Source organism: Diadema antillarum, unplaced genomic scaffold (assembly GCF_040938485.1).
Source record: "Diadema antillarum isolate AM-2024a unplaced genomic scaffold, OU_Dant_1.0 seq00000053_RagTag, whole genome shotgun sequence".
In the NCBI taxonomy this organism is placed as follows: domain Eukaryota; kingdom Metazoa; phylum Echinodermata; class Echinoidea; order Diadematoida; family Diadematidae; genus Diadema; species Diadema antillarum.
This window is the reverse complement of record NW_027271161.1, coordinates 279,294-292,144: the sequence shown is the minus strand read 5'-3', so window position 1 is coordinate 292,144 and position 12,851 is coordinate 279,294. Positions and strand designations below refer to the sequence as shown.

The following is a 12,851-nucleotide window of genomic DNA, read 5'->3' as shown; positions in this document are numbered from 1 at the left end:
TTCCCCTATTATAGGCGCTCTATGGAACTGTATTAGGCGAATTTGCAAAAATTTTGTAACGAAAATTCATGCGCCGTCGGGTGAAAATATCCCTAAATATGATGTGTTTCTCATTTTTTGTGGTTCATAGTTTCTTCTTAGTCAATTAAGAAAATCATTAAAAGTCACACAGGTGACAATGGGTGCGTAAGATCGGACTGTTCTCCAATTATTTGAGAACTAATTCCTTTTGCCTCGCTAGGACACTGCATTCCTCGGCGGTAGACAGTCCCAGGCATTCTTTTCATCCTGCTTTAGATGAGCTGTTCCGTTCACTCCCTCTGGAAATACAATGTATCATGCGTTTGAACGCATCCGTCCACTGTTCTTCTAGTTTCGTTACATAACGTATGTCATTTAATTTAACAAAAATGGTCAATGATCAATTAATAACAAATCTAAGGTGTTGACCGTGAAATTTAAACTTTTGTAACAATGGGGAGAGAAGGGTAGAGGGAGTGTGAGCGGTGCCCTCAGCTATCGGATTACCAGCGAGTAATTGAACACTGACGTCAGCAAGGCCGCATTTCTATTCGGTCTTTTGTTTGTAGTCGCTGTGCACCCCAGTACCGTGTTTCACAGATGAATTATTTGCGATTTTTTTTTTTTCATTTATCCCGCCGTTTCCTCGGGCCGACCTCTGAAGCAATCTCATGCTCTCGTATCCCGATAACCACCAATGAGATGTGAGAGCCACTATCACTTTGAAGTTTACGATGGGGAGCCAATGTACAATAGCGCATACACATGAACAACTCTGAGAAGTAATTAACGACAATGTTCACTGCGGGATGTTGGTATATTACTTTTTATTGCTCATATCTATGTAAACTAGGCGGACTCCCGCTCTCGCAAGCCACAGTTTATACAGCAGCAAAATACATTCGAACAGTGACTAATGTGCTGACTGGCATACAGACGTATTTTTCACTGCAGTTATTTTCATATCTATCGTACACCATACATCGAGCGCACACACAAGCACACACACTCATATATATATATATATATATATATATATGCATATTCATCTCAATAACTGATATAAAACTGTGTATGTAAGTGTATATGTGCTTAAATATCATGTTGATATTTACAGAGAGATAGATATATCATGTATGATGACCATGTGTGCGTGTGTATACGTGCATAATGAATGACTGAAAGCAGGGATCGAGGTGGGGACCCCCCGCTGAAAGTATGAGCAACTTGCTAAACTTTATGTGCCAATCGTAGATGGAAAAACAAACAAACAAACAACCAAACAAAAAATTTTCATCTATAGGCATCTATATTTCTGTCTCTAGCATTCATTTTTTTAGAAATATGCGATCACTCTTCGATAGCAGTAGCCAATCAGCTTTGAGCTGGGGTCATCACCACGCCGGTAACTGTGATTACTGTAAGTTCAAATAACTACAAAACAGAGGTTCCATCAGGCCATTGTTAACATCCTCCATCAAAGATCACGCAGTCTCTGTTATTATACACCATTCATACATCTATGCCAAGAACCTGGAGTTACACATTTCCATAGTATGTCAACAAATCGCTTTGTATCTCATCCACTTTCTTTCGTTCTTTTAAATTCAGAACTATATAATCGTATATAATCGAAGTAACTGAGCTATAAAGTGAGATTATAACTAATCATTCAAAACTTTGTTTTATTTCTTGATAACTTTTCGATCTGAAAAAGCATGAAAGAAACTCGAAATTTTGTTGATGTCTAAATTACTCTAAATTAGTTTTATGTACTATATTCAAATCAACATACTCATATAACATGCATAAGCGCAAGCCCAATTTTATGATCATTGTGTTATGCTCCGAGAGAAATACTGCACATTCGAGCCGATTTCAATGCATGGTAGATCCTACCGTTGAACATCTTAAGCTTAAAAAAAGGAAGAAGAAAGAAGAAGAAGAAGTTTCATAAATCGTATATGACCCCAAAAGATCGTATAAGTAATGTAGGCCTATACCTCACAACGTATGTTTAAATATGGAAACATTTACAGGAAGGGTGTCATTGTTTAATATGCAAAGATCTATACATTTGTTCCATATTGATCAAACATCGTAGTCTGATTTCATTCTACATTATGATCACATGACAGGTAACTATGACAACTAAACAGAAATAAAATATATTTTTGAAGTTTTATTTTAAAAGCATATCGATTTTGTGCAGCCGTAACAAAAAGGGATATTGTCAGACAATGATGCCATTACCCACTTGAGTTTGCATAATGCTTGTAACTAATATCCATTTAACATTTAGGCCTAATTATCAAGTAAAGACATTTATTTTGTTTTTATTTTTTTTAGATCTCACAACCCGTCGTATCATTGCTTGCCCGAATTTCATGCAACTCTTACTATTTGTTTTTGGTCATAATCTTAACTGAAATGCAAAGTCATATTTTACCTCGCTAAAAAATTTCACTCCATCAATATGTTTTTTTGTAAACGATAAGTGCCATTTGCACGCTGAATAAGCACGCTTTCGTTTTCTTCATTTCCGCCTGAGCTGTTCGGTGCTTCCCTCTTGCCGACTCCAGCCTCTGCCCAGTGTTATCTGCGTTGCACGTAATAATCATAATTAAAGGCGGACACGATCATCTCAACATTTCCGTGATGCTCCCTAAAATGCGACATGTATAGGCCGACTGTTTGAATCGCTGAAAACAGACTATATTAAATCAAATCAAAGCCTTTTCACTGTAAAATTGCAGGGTCTTTAAATCATCTTTTTCTCTTTAATTCGAAATGACAAGAGATCATTGAGAAGGAGAAACGATACACACATGAGAAGCAAAAGTTAATGCACTAAAACGGAATCTATGATGTTGTTGATTGTTAATTTTGCTGATTTTTTTAGCAACAAAAGTTGCAGCGTTTCTGTCGTCTCGGCTGTTGAGTATGCGAGAACAAGAGGGGTCTATGGCAGAGCATTTGTTGTTACAAATAGCCCTGTCTCATTCATCAGCAGCAAAAAGAATCGAAAACATTGGACGTCAAGCGATAAATGAATCATACATTATTAAAGCACAACACTTGCAAGTTATAAGAAAGAGCAGACATGAACATAGTCACATCGACGCAGCTTCAAACATAGATTTAATGCGATGAGATGGTGAGGCAAGTCAAAATATATTGATAAATGTCAACAATTACAGTCCCCCTTAGGTTTTTCCTTGTTTTGATTCAGAATATTGCATGCGTAAAATCCACTCTTCACGCCTCAGCAATGTCACGAAATGACTATTGTTGTTGCATAATTTCCTCTCCTCGGTCATGGTTGTTTGCTCTAATATTCACGTGCCATTTGCGATAACAACAATGATAATAATGAGAATTAGGTACGCTCTCCGTAGTATATAATGACAGCTTTAACACAAAATAATAAAACAACAATAATGATTAGTAAATAAGCGTAGAAAAGATACACCAATAATATAACTATCTGGGAAAGAGATATGTTTTCAGAAATTTTATAATGCATTAGATCATTATACTTCAATCCTCGCGTCTTATTGTTTTTCTTCCCCTCCCCCTCAATTAAACAATGAACCAAGATCGAACTATCATGCATCAATGGATCATCAAGCATGACCCTTGCCATGGAATTATATCTGTTATTATTATTCAAAACGTTATAAATTTCAATACTCCGTTTATTCCGCTTCCTTGTGAATCAAGGTTTGCTTCTTCTTTTTTCATTGTAGAGGGCGCTAGTGCAGTTCCTTGCGAGCCCAATAATTGTGGAGAATAACCAGGAACGCGTTACGCGAATGTGATGTTGCAATGAGAATGTATATAATGAAGATTATATATTCATCATAAAACAAAAATAAGTAGAAGATGAAAGTGTTGTGAGGCTTTTTGTATTATCAAGTCACAGAATTTGAAGCTGATGTTTTCCTCTCTATCTTAGCGTGTGAGAACAGTGTTGTCTGAATTGATTTATACTAATTGCACATTCCTACAATTAATTCCCTCATCTGTATTGCTATAGATGTAAGGTGTAGGAAATCGTACTAAGATTAGCTATAAAGGAAAGTGCTATGATTAGACTGGTCGGTTGCAATATCGTGGGGTTCTTGTCCTTTTTGGTAGCTGGTTGCCTCAAGGTAAGCTTGATGAAATATTTATGACCCCTTACCACATCGTGGAAGGATGAATTCTCGTTTTCGGGCTTTCTCCAGCATCATAGAAACCTAATTAAACAATACTAATTTTGCATTGTTTATTTAGATTGGTATATATACAAGCTGGACCCTAAGATGTCATCTAAACGTGTAAGAGTATAATAATACAATGTCGGGTAATAATAATTATATTAATTGCATTTTGACTTGAAATGAAATAAAGTTATCAATTCAAATGAGATGACATAATCAGTAGGAAAATTGGACAACGAACAAGCAGACATCGTCTGAAATATAATTGTGAGATATTACACTTGGTTTCCTTATTTTCTAACCTTATAATTTACCACGACAAAGTGTTGCTCTCGTCAGGTATACATCACGTGATAAAACTGCTTCAAACAGCACAGGGAAGTGATGATTGTGGTTGAGTGCATGAATTGAAAAACACTAAAATCTTCTATGGATCGAATCCTGGCCGGCGTAGACACCGTTTGAACACAGAAATAAAATCGCACAAAACAAGCAAGACAAACAAACAAACAAAACAATCACCCATGATGCCCGTCTTGCCCAACGGGGTCGCGTGGTACCTGGCATTTGTGGGATAACGATAAAACCTCCTGGGAGAGCAGTTAAAGTAAAACTTAACCTGATAATCTTCCACCACTAAATAGAGACCGACATGACTTGTAAAGACTTTGCAGCATTTTAATGAATTAAACTCTAACACGTTAATTCTATTACGAATTTCAAAACTGACAGCCTTACGAAGAAGTGTCTCTGCAGGGTATACACACTTATTTCATGATCTGTGTATTTCATATCCTGTATAAACCGTTTGTTTATTAAATCGAAAATATTATGCATTTGCAAACGTAATGAACTGTCAGTATACACGTATTACGATTATTGTGTTTACACTTCTGTAAGCTTACTCTGATTGGACAGTTTATGTATATTACGATAGCAGCATTATACGCATAAACTGCTAATAACAAGAAATGGCACTATGTATCAATGTCGAAACCTCGTCAATATTTATACTTCAACGAAGTATCTATTTGAGATAAGCGTGACAATCCATTAAATTGTCTTAAAATAATTATAGGTTAAATCATCCTCCTCCGCTATCTACGGACAAGTACCAAATTTTACCGGGAAAAAAAAAATTACTGGAGTCAAAAGGGGCCTTTGTAGTGAAGCTTTCGATCCTAGCAGAATCTTAGTCAGAGGTAAAATGACAAACAGGCAGGGAAAGCAATCACATTTAAGGACTTCACACAAAAAGAACAGTCAAAGACGGGCTAGGGACACAGAACAAAGAAAACAAAAGGGGAGGGTAAGGTCATGGGGAAGGAGCCCAACAAGTAAGCTGGGAGGGGATTAGAGCAGGAGGGTGGACAGAAAAGGCAGAGGAGGGTCAGTGAGATGATCCCGAGGACCATGGGGGTCATAGGCGCCGGAAGTGGGGGGGCAGGGGGGGCGGCCGCCCCCCCAATCCAAAAAGTGGGGGGGCAAAACGCATTTTTGCCCCCCCAAAAAGCCCCCCCCCCAAAAAAAAAAAAAAAAAATGATAATAATAAAAATAAATGAATAAACAGAGAAAATAAAATAAATATGTATATATATGAATAAAAGGGGAATAATATGGCTACAAACGGCAGCTTTTGGACTGTAAAATGTCAAAATTTCCAAGCTCGCTCGCTTCGCTCGCTCGCATCCAGCAGTTGAGCCCGGTGCGATTACCCCTTAATTTCTAAAGCGAAAAATATAGCTACGACGGCAGTTGTTGGACTCTAGAATGTCAAAATTTTCAAGCTCGCTCGCTTCGCTCGCTCGCATTGAATCGTTATGCCATTCTCCTAATGTTGCTGCCAGTAATTGCCAGCAGTTGCGCCCGATGCGCCGCCCCATTAATTTCCAAAGTGAAAGATGTAGCTACAAACCGCAGTTTTGGGACTGTAGAATGTCAAAATTTTCAAGCTTGCTCGCTTCGCTCGCTCTCATTGAATCGTTATGCAATTCTCCTAAGGGTGGGATTTCACGGAGCGCGCGAACGATTTGCGAAGGACGCGTATGACAAAATCCAACATTCGGAAAAGTTTTTCTCCGAATGTGTTCCGACAATGAAGCCGAAAACTATTCTTGCGCAATTTGTGCGAAGTTCCCACGACGTATGTGCGATTGTCGTGTGTATCATTGCTAAAGTACAGCATGTTACGTACACGAAAAACACGCGACGGAAATGCGAACAACGAACAATTTTCTATAATCATGGGAGAAAATGTAGCAAGGAGAGGTGGAAGCAATAAAAAAAAATCAACTCAAATCAGCTTTCTTGAGTTGATTTTTTTTTCTTTCCTCTATTTCTCTTTTCGTTTTCTCTCATTTCTCTATCGTGTGTTTGCCTACATTTTTCCCCCTAGGACGTATCTCCACTAGTAAAGCATTTGATTTTTTTTTTTGCGAGTTCCTCCAACACATAATCTCTATAGTTCAAATGAAATTTACATACTTAAGATTGATTTTAAGTATATTCTGCGATTTTCTTTTTGTATATCAAATATGCTTTCTCTTTGCTAGTCTATAATTTCTTTTGTTACTATAGTTGTTAAAGGGACTGTACAGTACTGGTTGAGGTGGGGATTCATGTTTTGAACATTCCTAAGTGAGATAATGAAAAGCCTCTTATGAAATATGGAAGAGCATGCAATTTTAAGAAGGATTCAACGTTTATTTGACGAAAATTGGTTTTCAAATGGCTGAGATATCCAAAAAGTGCTAATAATAAAAGGCGACATGCCACAACTTTATTAGGATCTCTTTGTTTCACCTTGTTTTTGGATATCTCAGCCATTTCAAAACCAATTTTCATCGAATTAACTTTTGATACCCCTTAGAACTGCATGCTCTTTGACATCTCATAGAGTGGTTTCTGAATATCTCGCAAAACGTTAAAAGCTAAATCCTCACCTCGACCAGAACTGTACACACCCTTTAATAACTGTTTGATGTTTAGATGTATGCTACGATTTCTATTTGCAGAAAACGTACAGGGCATACATCCCCCAAACGTGCGCTAAACGTTCGCGAGAATGTCTCAAAAGGTACGCGAACAGTTTGCGATTACGTCGTAAAATGATCGGAAAAACTTCGCAGATTTCGCGTAACATACGCGAGACATTCTCAGAAGTTTCGGAGTCTGTTTGGGGTTTCACGAACATTTTGCGAACATCGCGCGTGTCTTGCGAAGGTCTTGCGCATATGACGAAGCTTTAAAGACACTTTCGAGAACAATTCACGAGCAAATCCCGACTAAGTGTGCGGAAAAGGTTCGCGAAAAATTTCAAACTTTTTTGAAATTCTCGCCGAAGTAAAAACGACATTCGCGAACGATTTACGACGCTTCCGAACCCTCACGTTTGTTTGGCGATCTTTTGCAGACTAAAATGCGAATGCTGGATTTTGCCATTCGCGTCATTCGCAAATCGTTCGCGTGCTCCGTGAAATCCCACCCTTATGTTGCTGCCAATAATTGCCAGCAGTTGCGCCCGATGGGCCCCCATTTATTTCCAAAGCGAAATATATTATAGCTACAATTAAAACTCCAGTTTTGGAACTGTAGAATATCAAAATTTTCAAGCTCGCTCGCTTCGCTCGCTCGCAATTTTATTGTTATGCCATTCACCTTATGTTGCTGACAGTATATAATTTGTCGATCGTTTCACACCGTCATTCCATAATCCATGTAAGGAAAACTTACAATGTTCCTCAATGACTGCGTTGTTGAATGTATCACATTCAGTAATGTATTGTAGTCCCATTATTGCTTACGCACACACGCACAAGCATATACAGACCGTCAAAATTACTTTATGGTTCCCCCATGTTTCGACCCACCGTACGCCACTTTACATATATATATATATATATATATATATATATATATATATATATATATATATATATATAATAGATGTGTGTTCGTGTGTGTGTGTGTGTGTGTGTGTGTGTGTGTGTGTGTGTGTATTGTGTAACATATGCATGGTCTAATCTTGAGCCCCCTCCAATGTTTGCCCCCCCAATCCAAAACTGCTTCCGGCGCGCCTGATGGGGGTAACCTTTGAAGAATAAGGATGAATACAAGGAAGGCAACATCAAACAAGATAAGGAACAACAGAGGGATAAAGAAAGGAAAATAGCTAAATAGCAACAGCATGGGGAAGGGGGGGGGGGGTGGGCTGAGCAAGCAGCGAACCCTAATTAGATATACCAAGAGGAGGCAACAAAATGAAAAGTGAGAGTCAACCACAAACGCATGTTATCAAATATAATACACAATAATAATAAGAACAATAATGATATTGGTGATAGTAATGAAAATGATAACAAAAAAAAAATGAAAATAAACAAAATATGAAAAAGGGGGAGGGGAAGGGGGGGGGCCAATATTTTACTCCATTGGCTCGCCACTATTGGATTAGTAGTTTTCAGCAGCTTTTTTTTTTTTTTTTTTTTTGCTAGAAAAAGATTTTAGATGGACGAAGACATTGACATTGTATCAACCTTCTCTGTACACCAGGGACTTTTGACAGTGTATTTGATACTTTGGGGATTTCTGTGCCAAACTGCACTCAAGGCATACATTGGGTTCACATAATATCACTGGACTAAAAGAGTTAAACCCATCTAAATGGCATCTGAGAGAATACCTTGGCATATGAATCTAATGTATTTTCAGTCAACAACAAGGCGCTACGCTCTGGAACGGTCAAGACAGTAGGGATAGCCAAACTGTAGATGGCGCTATACAGGATAGCGACCATGTGCAATATTGCCTCATTGCCATTTTATTTAAATTCTATGATTTTTTCCTTATGAGTCATCTCCTGACGATCGTACCAGCAATTTGTCATTGTTTTTGTCGTTTTTTTTTTTAATTTTCAAATAATGCACTATTTGTGAAATGACGTCACAAAGCAATCGGGAAATCACAAGGTAAGTCTGACAATTCTGACATGCTGGTCACTTAGTGAAGTGTCACAAAGAGCTATCACTTCTACTTTCTCCTAATGTTGCTTTTATCTTTACAGTAAATACCACAAAATAAGGTTTCAGCAACGGCTACCACTAATATGTTTCTCTTTATAACAACAACAACAACAACAACAACAACAACTATATTTACTACTACTACTACTACTACTGCTACTGCTACAACTACTTCTACTACTACTACTACCACCACCACTACTACTACTACTACTTCTACTACTACTACTACCACCACTGCTACTACTACTACTACTACTACTACTACTACTACTACTACTATTACTAGGTATACTATACTACTGACTGCTACTACTACTTCTAGATATCACGTGCTCATACTATAACTGATTCACTGCTGCTACTGCTGCCGCTACTACTACTTCTGCTACCACTATTTACAGCAGTATATGATCAAGTAATAAATCAGGATATGATCATAATCATTATAGCTACTTCTTTGAACAAACCCGACAACTACGCCAAAGAACAGTACTGATTACAGTATTACTGAGCTAAACCGCGAGCAAAAGTAAAATCATTTCGTTCATCAGTGATTAAGAGCAATACAAAATGATGAGTATTATAGTATACTACGCGTAGTTTGGTGGTGTTAATCAGGGGCGGATCCAGGAATTCAAGGGGAGGCGCCTTTACAAAAAGTAAAGGGGGCGCATGCACCCCATTATGTTTCTTTCTATTTCTTTTGTTTTAACCAAAAAAAAAATGTTTTTTAAAAAATTTTGTTTTAACAAAAAAAAATGAAGAGGGGTGCGTGTCCGATGCGCTCCCCTCTCGATCCGCCACTGTTAATGATGAGCATGGTGATCATGATCATTGTAGCTTGAATCACACAAGCAATACACTGATGTTTATAATTGCTGTTGTTGTTACAACCATCACGATTGTAATATCCACCTCTTTTTTTGTTTTTGTTTTTTTATTTTGTTATTCGTGGCATCACATCCCTGCATTTCGTCAGTCCACTTGGGGAAAGTATCATGATAAACCGTTATATGATGTGTATATTTCACGTGTGTGTGTGTGTGTGTGTGTGTGTGTGTGTGTGTGTGTGTGTGTGTGTGTGTGAGTGTTTGTTTGTTTGTTTACGTGAGTGAGTGTGTGTTCACTAACCGGAACAGAGGGAGGGAGATATATGATATCGTTCAAGCATGCATGCGTAAACAATGCACCATACACTGTATCAACAAATTAATTATTGTGGCTTTTAAGAGTGGTTTGATGCCGTGATGCCGACACGTCACTTTAAAAAACAACAACAATAACAACAACACAAAGACGACGCGTTTGACAGTTGATTGTGTATACAGACAGCCCTTCAAATGCGGACGAAGTGATATTACTATCATGATGCCCCAGTGTGTGTGTGTTTGTGTTTGTGTGTGTGTGTGTGTGAAGTACCCAGCGACAATGCGCGTGCCTGATGAATAAAGTACGAACAGGGGAGCGGGAGAGCAGTAATTACAGTTTTATAACCGTGCTTGATAAGTTCGGCGTTGCCATGGTTGCTGATCGTGCTTGGGATGTTGACAGGCAGTGCAGAGCTGGCGAGAAGAGCTATATTCTGCCGTCAAATGCTCTCAATGATCACTTCATGGGCTTCTTCTCTCACATCCCTTTAGTTCTCCCTTGACACAAAATGCCCTCAGATGCGCATTGTTCGAAGGGTAAACTCATCCATGTTTGCGGATAGGATGATGCCTGCTCACTTCACCGACGTAGAATAAAAGAAGTTGCAGCTCTTATGGGGTTTAGGACAGAGTGGATTCTGATGAACGCTGATGTGAACTCGAACAGTGGCATGTTTGACTTTTCAATCTTGTTTGTCCGAGAAGAATTAGGCCGCCCTAGAGACAGGGCTTAGCAATGAGAAGTGGAGACTCAGGAAGCACGATTTGTACCCGACCCCACTGTTTACAAGACCCTGTTGGTTCGGGAATACGCCACGTTTTTTAAGTATGCAAAGATGCAACGAGTTTCAGCAAGAATAACCATTGATATGCTTATGATTTTGTGACTGAATGATAAACAACGGCGATTGGATAGTTGTCATTTGTATCTGAAATGGAGCGATGCTGAAATGCGGATCATTAACTAACGGAATATCAGTCGGTGGACCAGAGGAACGATTGAGACAGTTGAATTGGCACCGGTACACTGCGGATGTTATTATGAAACGTATGTGACTCACCAGTTATGAGTCCCTGCTTTTGCATCGATGTAAATGCAGCTGGGATAACTGCACTGTAGTATGTTTGGTGGATCTAGTGTTTCTTTTCAATTAAGTTTGTGCTATTGATCTGGAAAAGAATTTTCTGCCCTTTTTTTTTTTTTTTGCATGTTAGTCTCATCGCAATGGCTACCATCACGAGTGAACCGTCAGTGACTGGTGACCTTCCGCGCACTCCAACGAGAAGTTTGGAGAAGGCCACCTTGAAATCGGAAGGAAGCAAGGGCGGCAGTGACGGCGGATCCGTGGTTGCCGGTGGAGCTGCGAGTGAGGCAAACAGTGAAATAAGCAAACCTAAGCCCATGCCGGTCCGGAAAATCTCTCAGTGGAGTCTGGTGAAGAAGAAGCTCAACATCCGCGGAGATGCCGCAGGTCCTACGAAGGGCTCCATGTCAACCGGTAACCCCATCCTCATCCGCACGGCCTCCAAGCGCTCACTCTCCACCGTCAACACGAGCATCAACAACCAGAGCAACAACGGCAACAGCCAAGCCGAGTCGGTGCGAGTAGAGAACACATACCAGCTGGGACCGCAGAGCGAGTGCACCTTCCGCCCGCTGCGCGTCCGTCGCGAGGTCGAGAGCCTGGTCGAGACGATTCTGGCTGACGAGCGGTACGATGCATCGCGATGTGGCTTCATCACCGTGCGCATCACCGAGGCCGTCAAGGACAGGGTGAAGACGCTGGGGTTTTCGCGCCATAAGCTCGTCGTGCAGACGATGCTGAGCTCGGCTAGCGGACAGAGCTTCGAGATCGCCAGTCGGTGCCTGTGGAACGCAGAGACGGATAACTATACGACCGTTGTTTACCAAAATCCTTCTCTCTTCGCCGTGGTGTCTGTCTATGGTCTCTACTATGAATAAGGGAAGCTGAGATGGACCAAAGATGATTGCGTTGTTTTGTCTACTTTATCAAATCAGCGTGTCTCTGTGGCTGTTGCATAACTGGTTCGAAAAACAAGTACCATAACAAAGCGAAAGACACACGCACACGACAGATATGAAACATTGATGTATTTTCGCGATGAACTGTGAGAGTCGCATGAAACAGTGTATGCCATGAAATGAGTAAACGCAACAGATTTGCTAATAGTTTTTGTATTAGTAATGAGAGAAAAAATTATAAATTTGTCACTTAAGTTATAAATAGTCCTTGGTCACCAGGCTCTAAAAAGAGAACGACAGTTGAGAATCTAACGTTTGAGGAGTAGTTTGCATTTGTAATGAATTCAAAATACATTAGGAGGCATTTATTGACACTCAAATTGAGTGCTGCCACAGATATAGCTTTATCGTACATACAATATTTTGCTACGGAGACCAGCATGCGTTATCATGAAATCATCTTTTGAG

At 39.5% G+C, this 12,851-nt stretch overlaps 1 protein-coding gene across 1 annotated transcript; it reads left to right on the top strand.

Annotated features, from left to right (window-relative positions):
* Positions 1 to 11,624: 11,624 nt before the first annotated feature.
* LOC139725649 (dynein light chain Tctex-type 5-B-like) lies at positions 11,625 to 12,362 on the top strand. Its single transcript, XM_071636740.1, has one exon. The coding sequence runs from the start codon at positions 11,625 to 11,627 to the stop codon at positions 12,360 to 12,362; it is 738 nt and encodes a 245-aa protein (XP_071492841.1).
* The last annotated feature ends 489 nt before the right edge of the window (positions 12,363 to 12,851 follow it).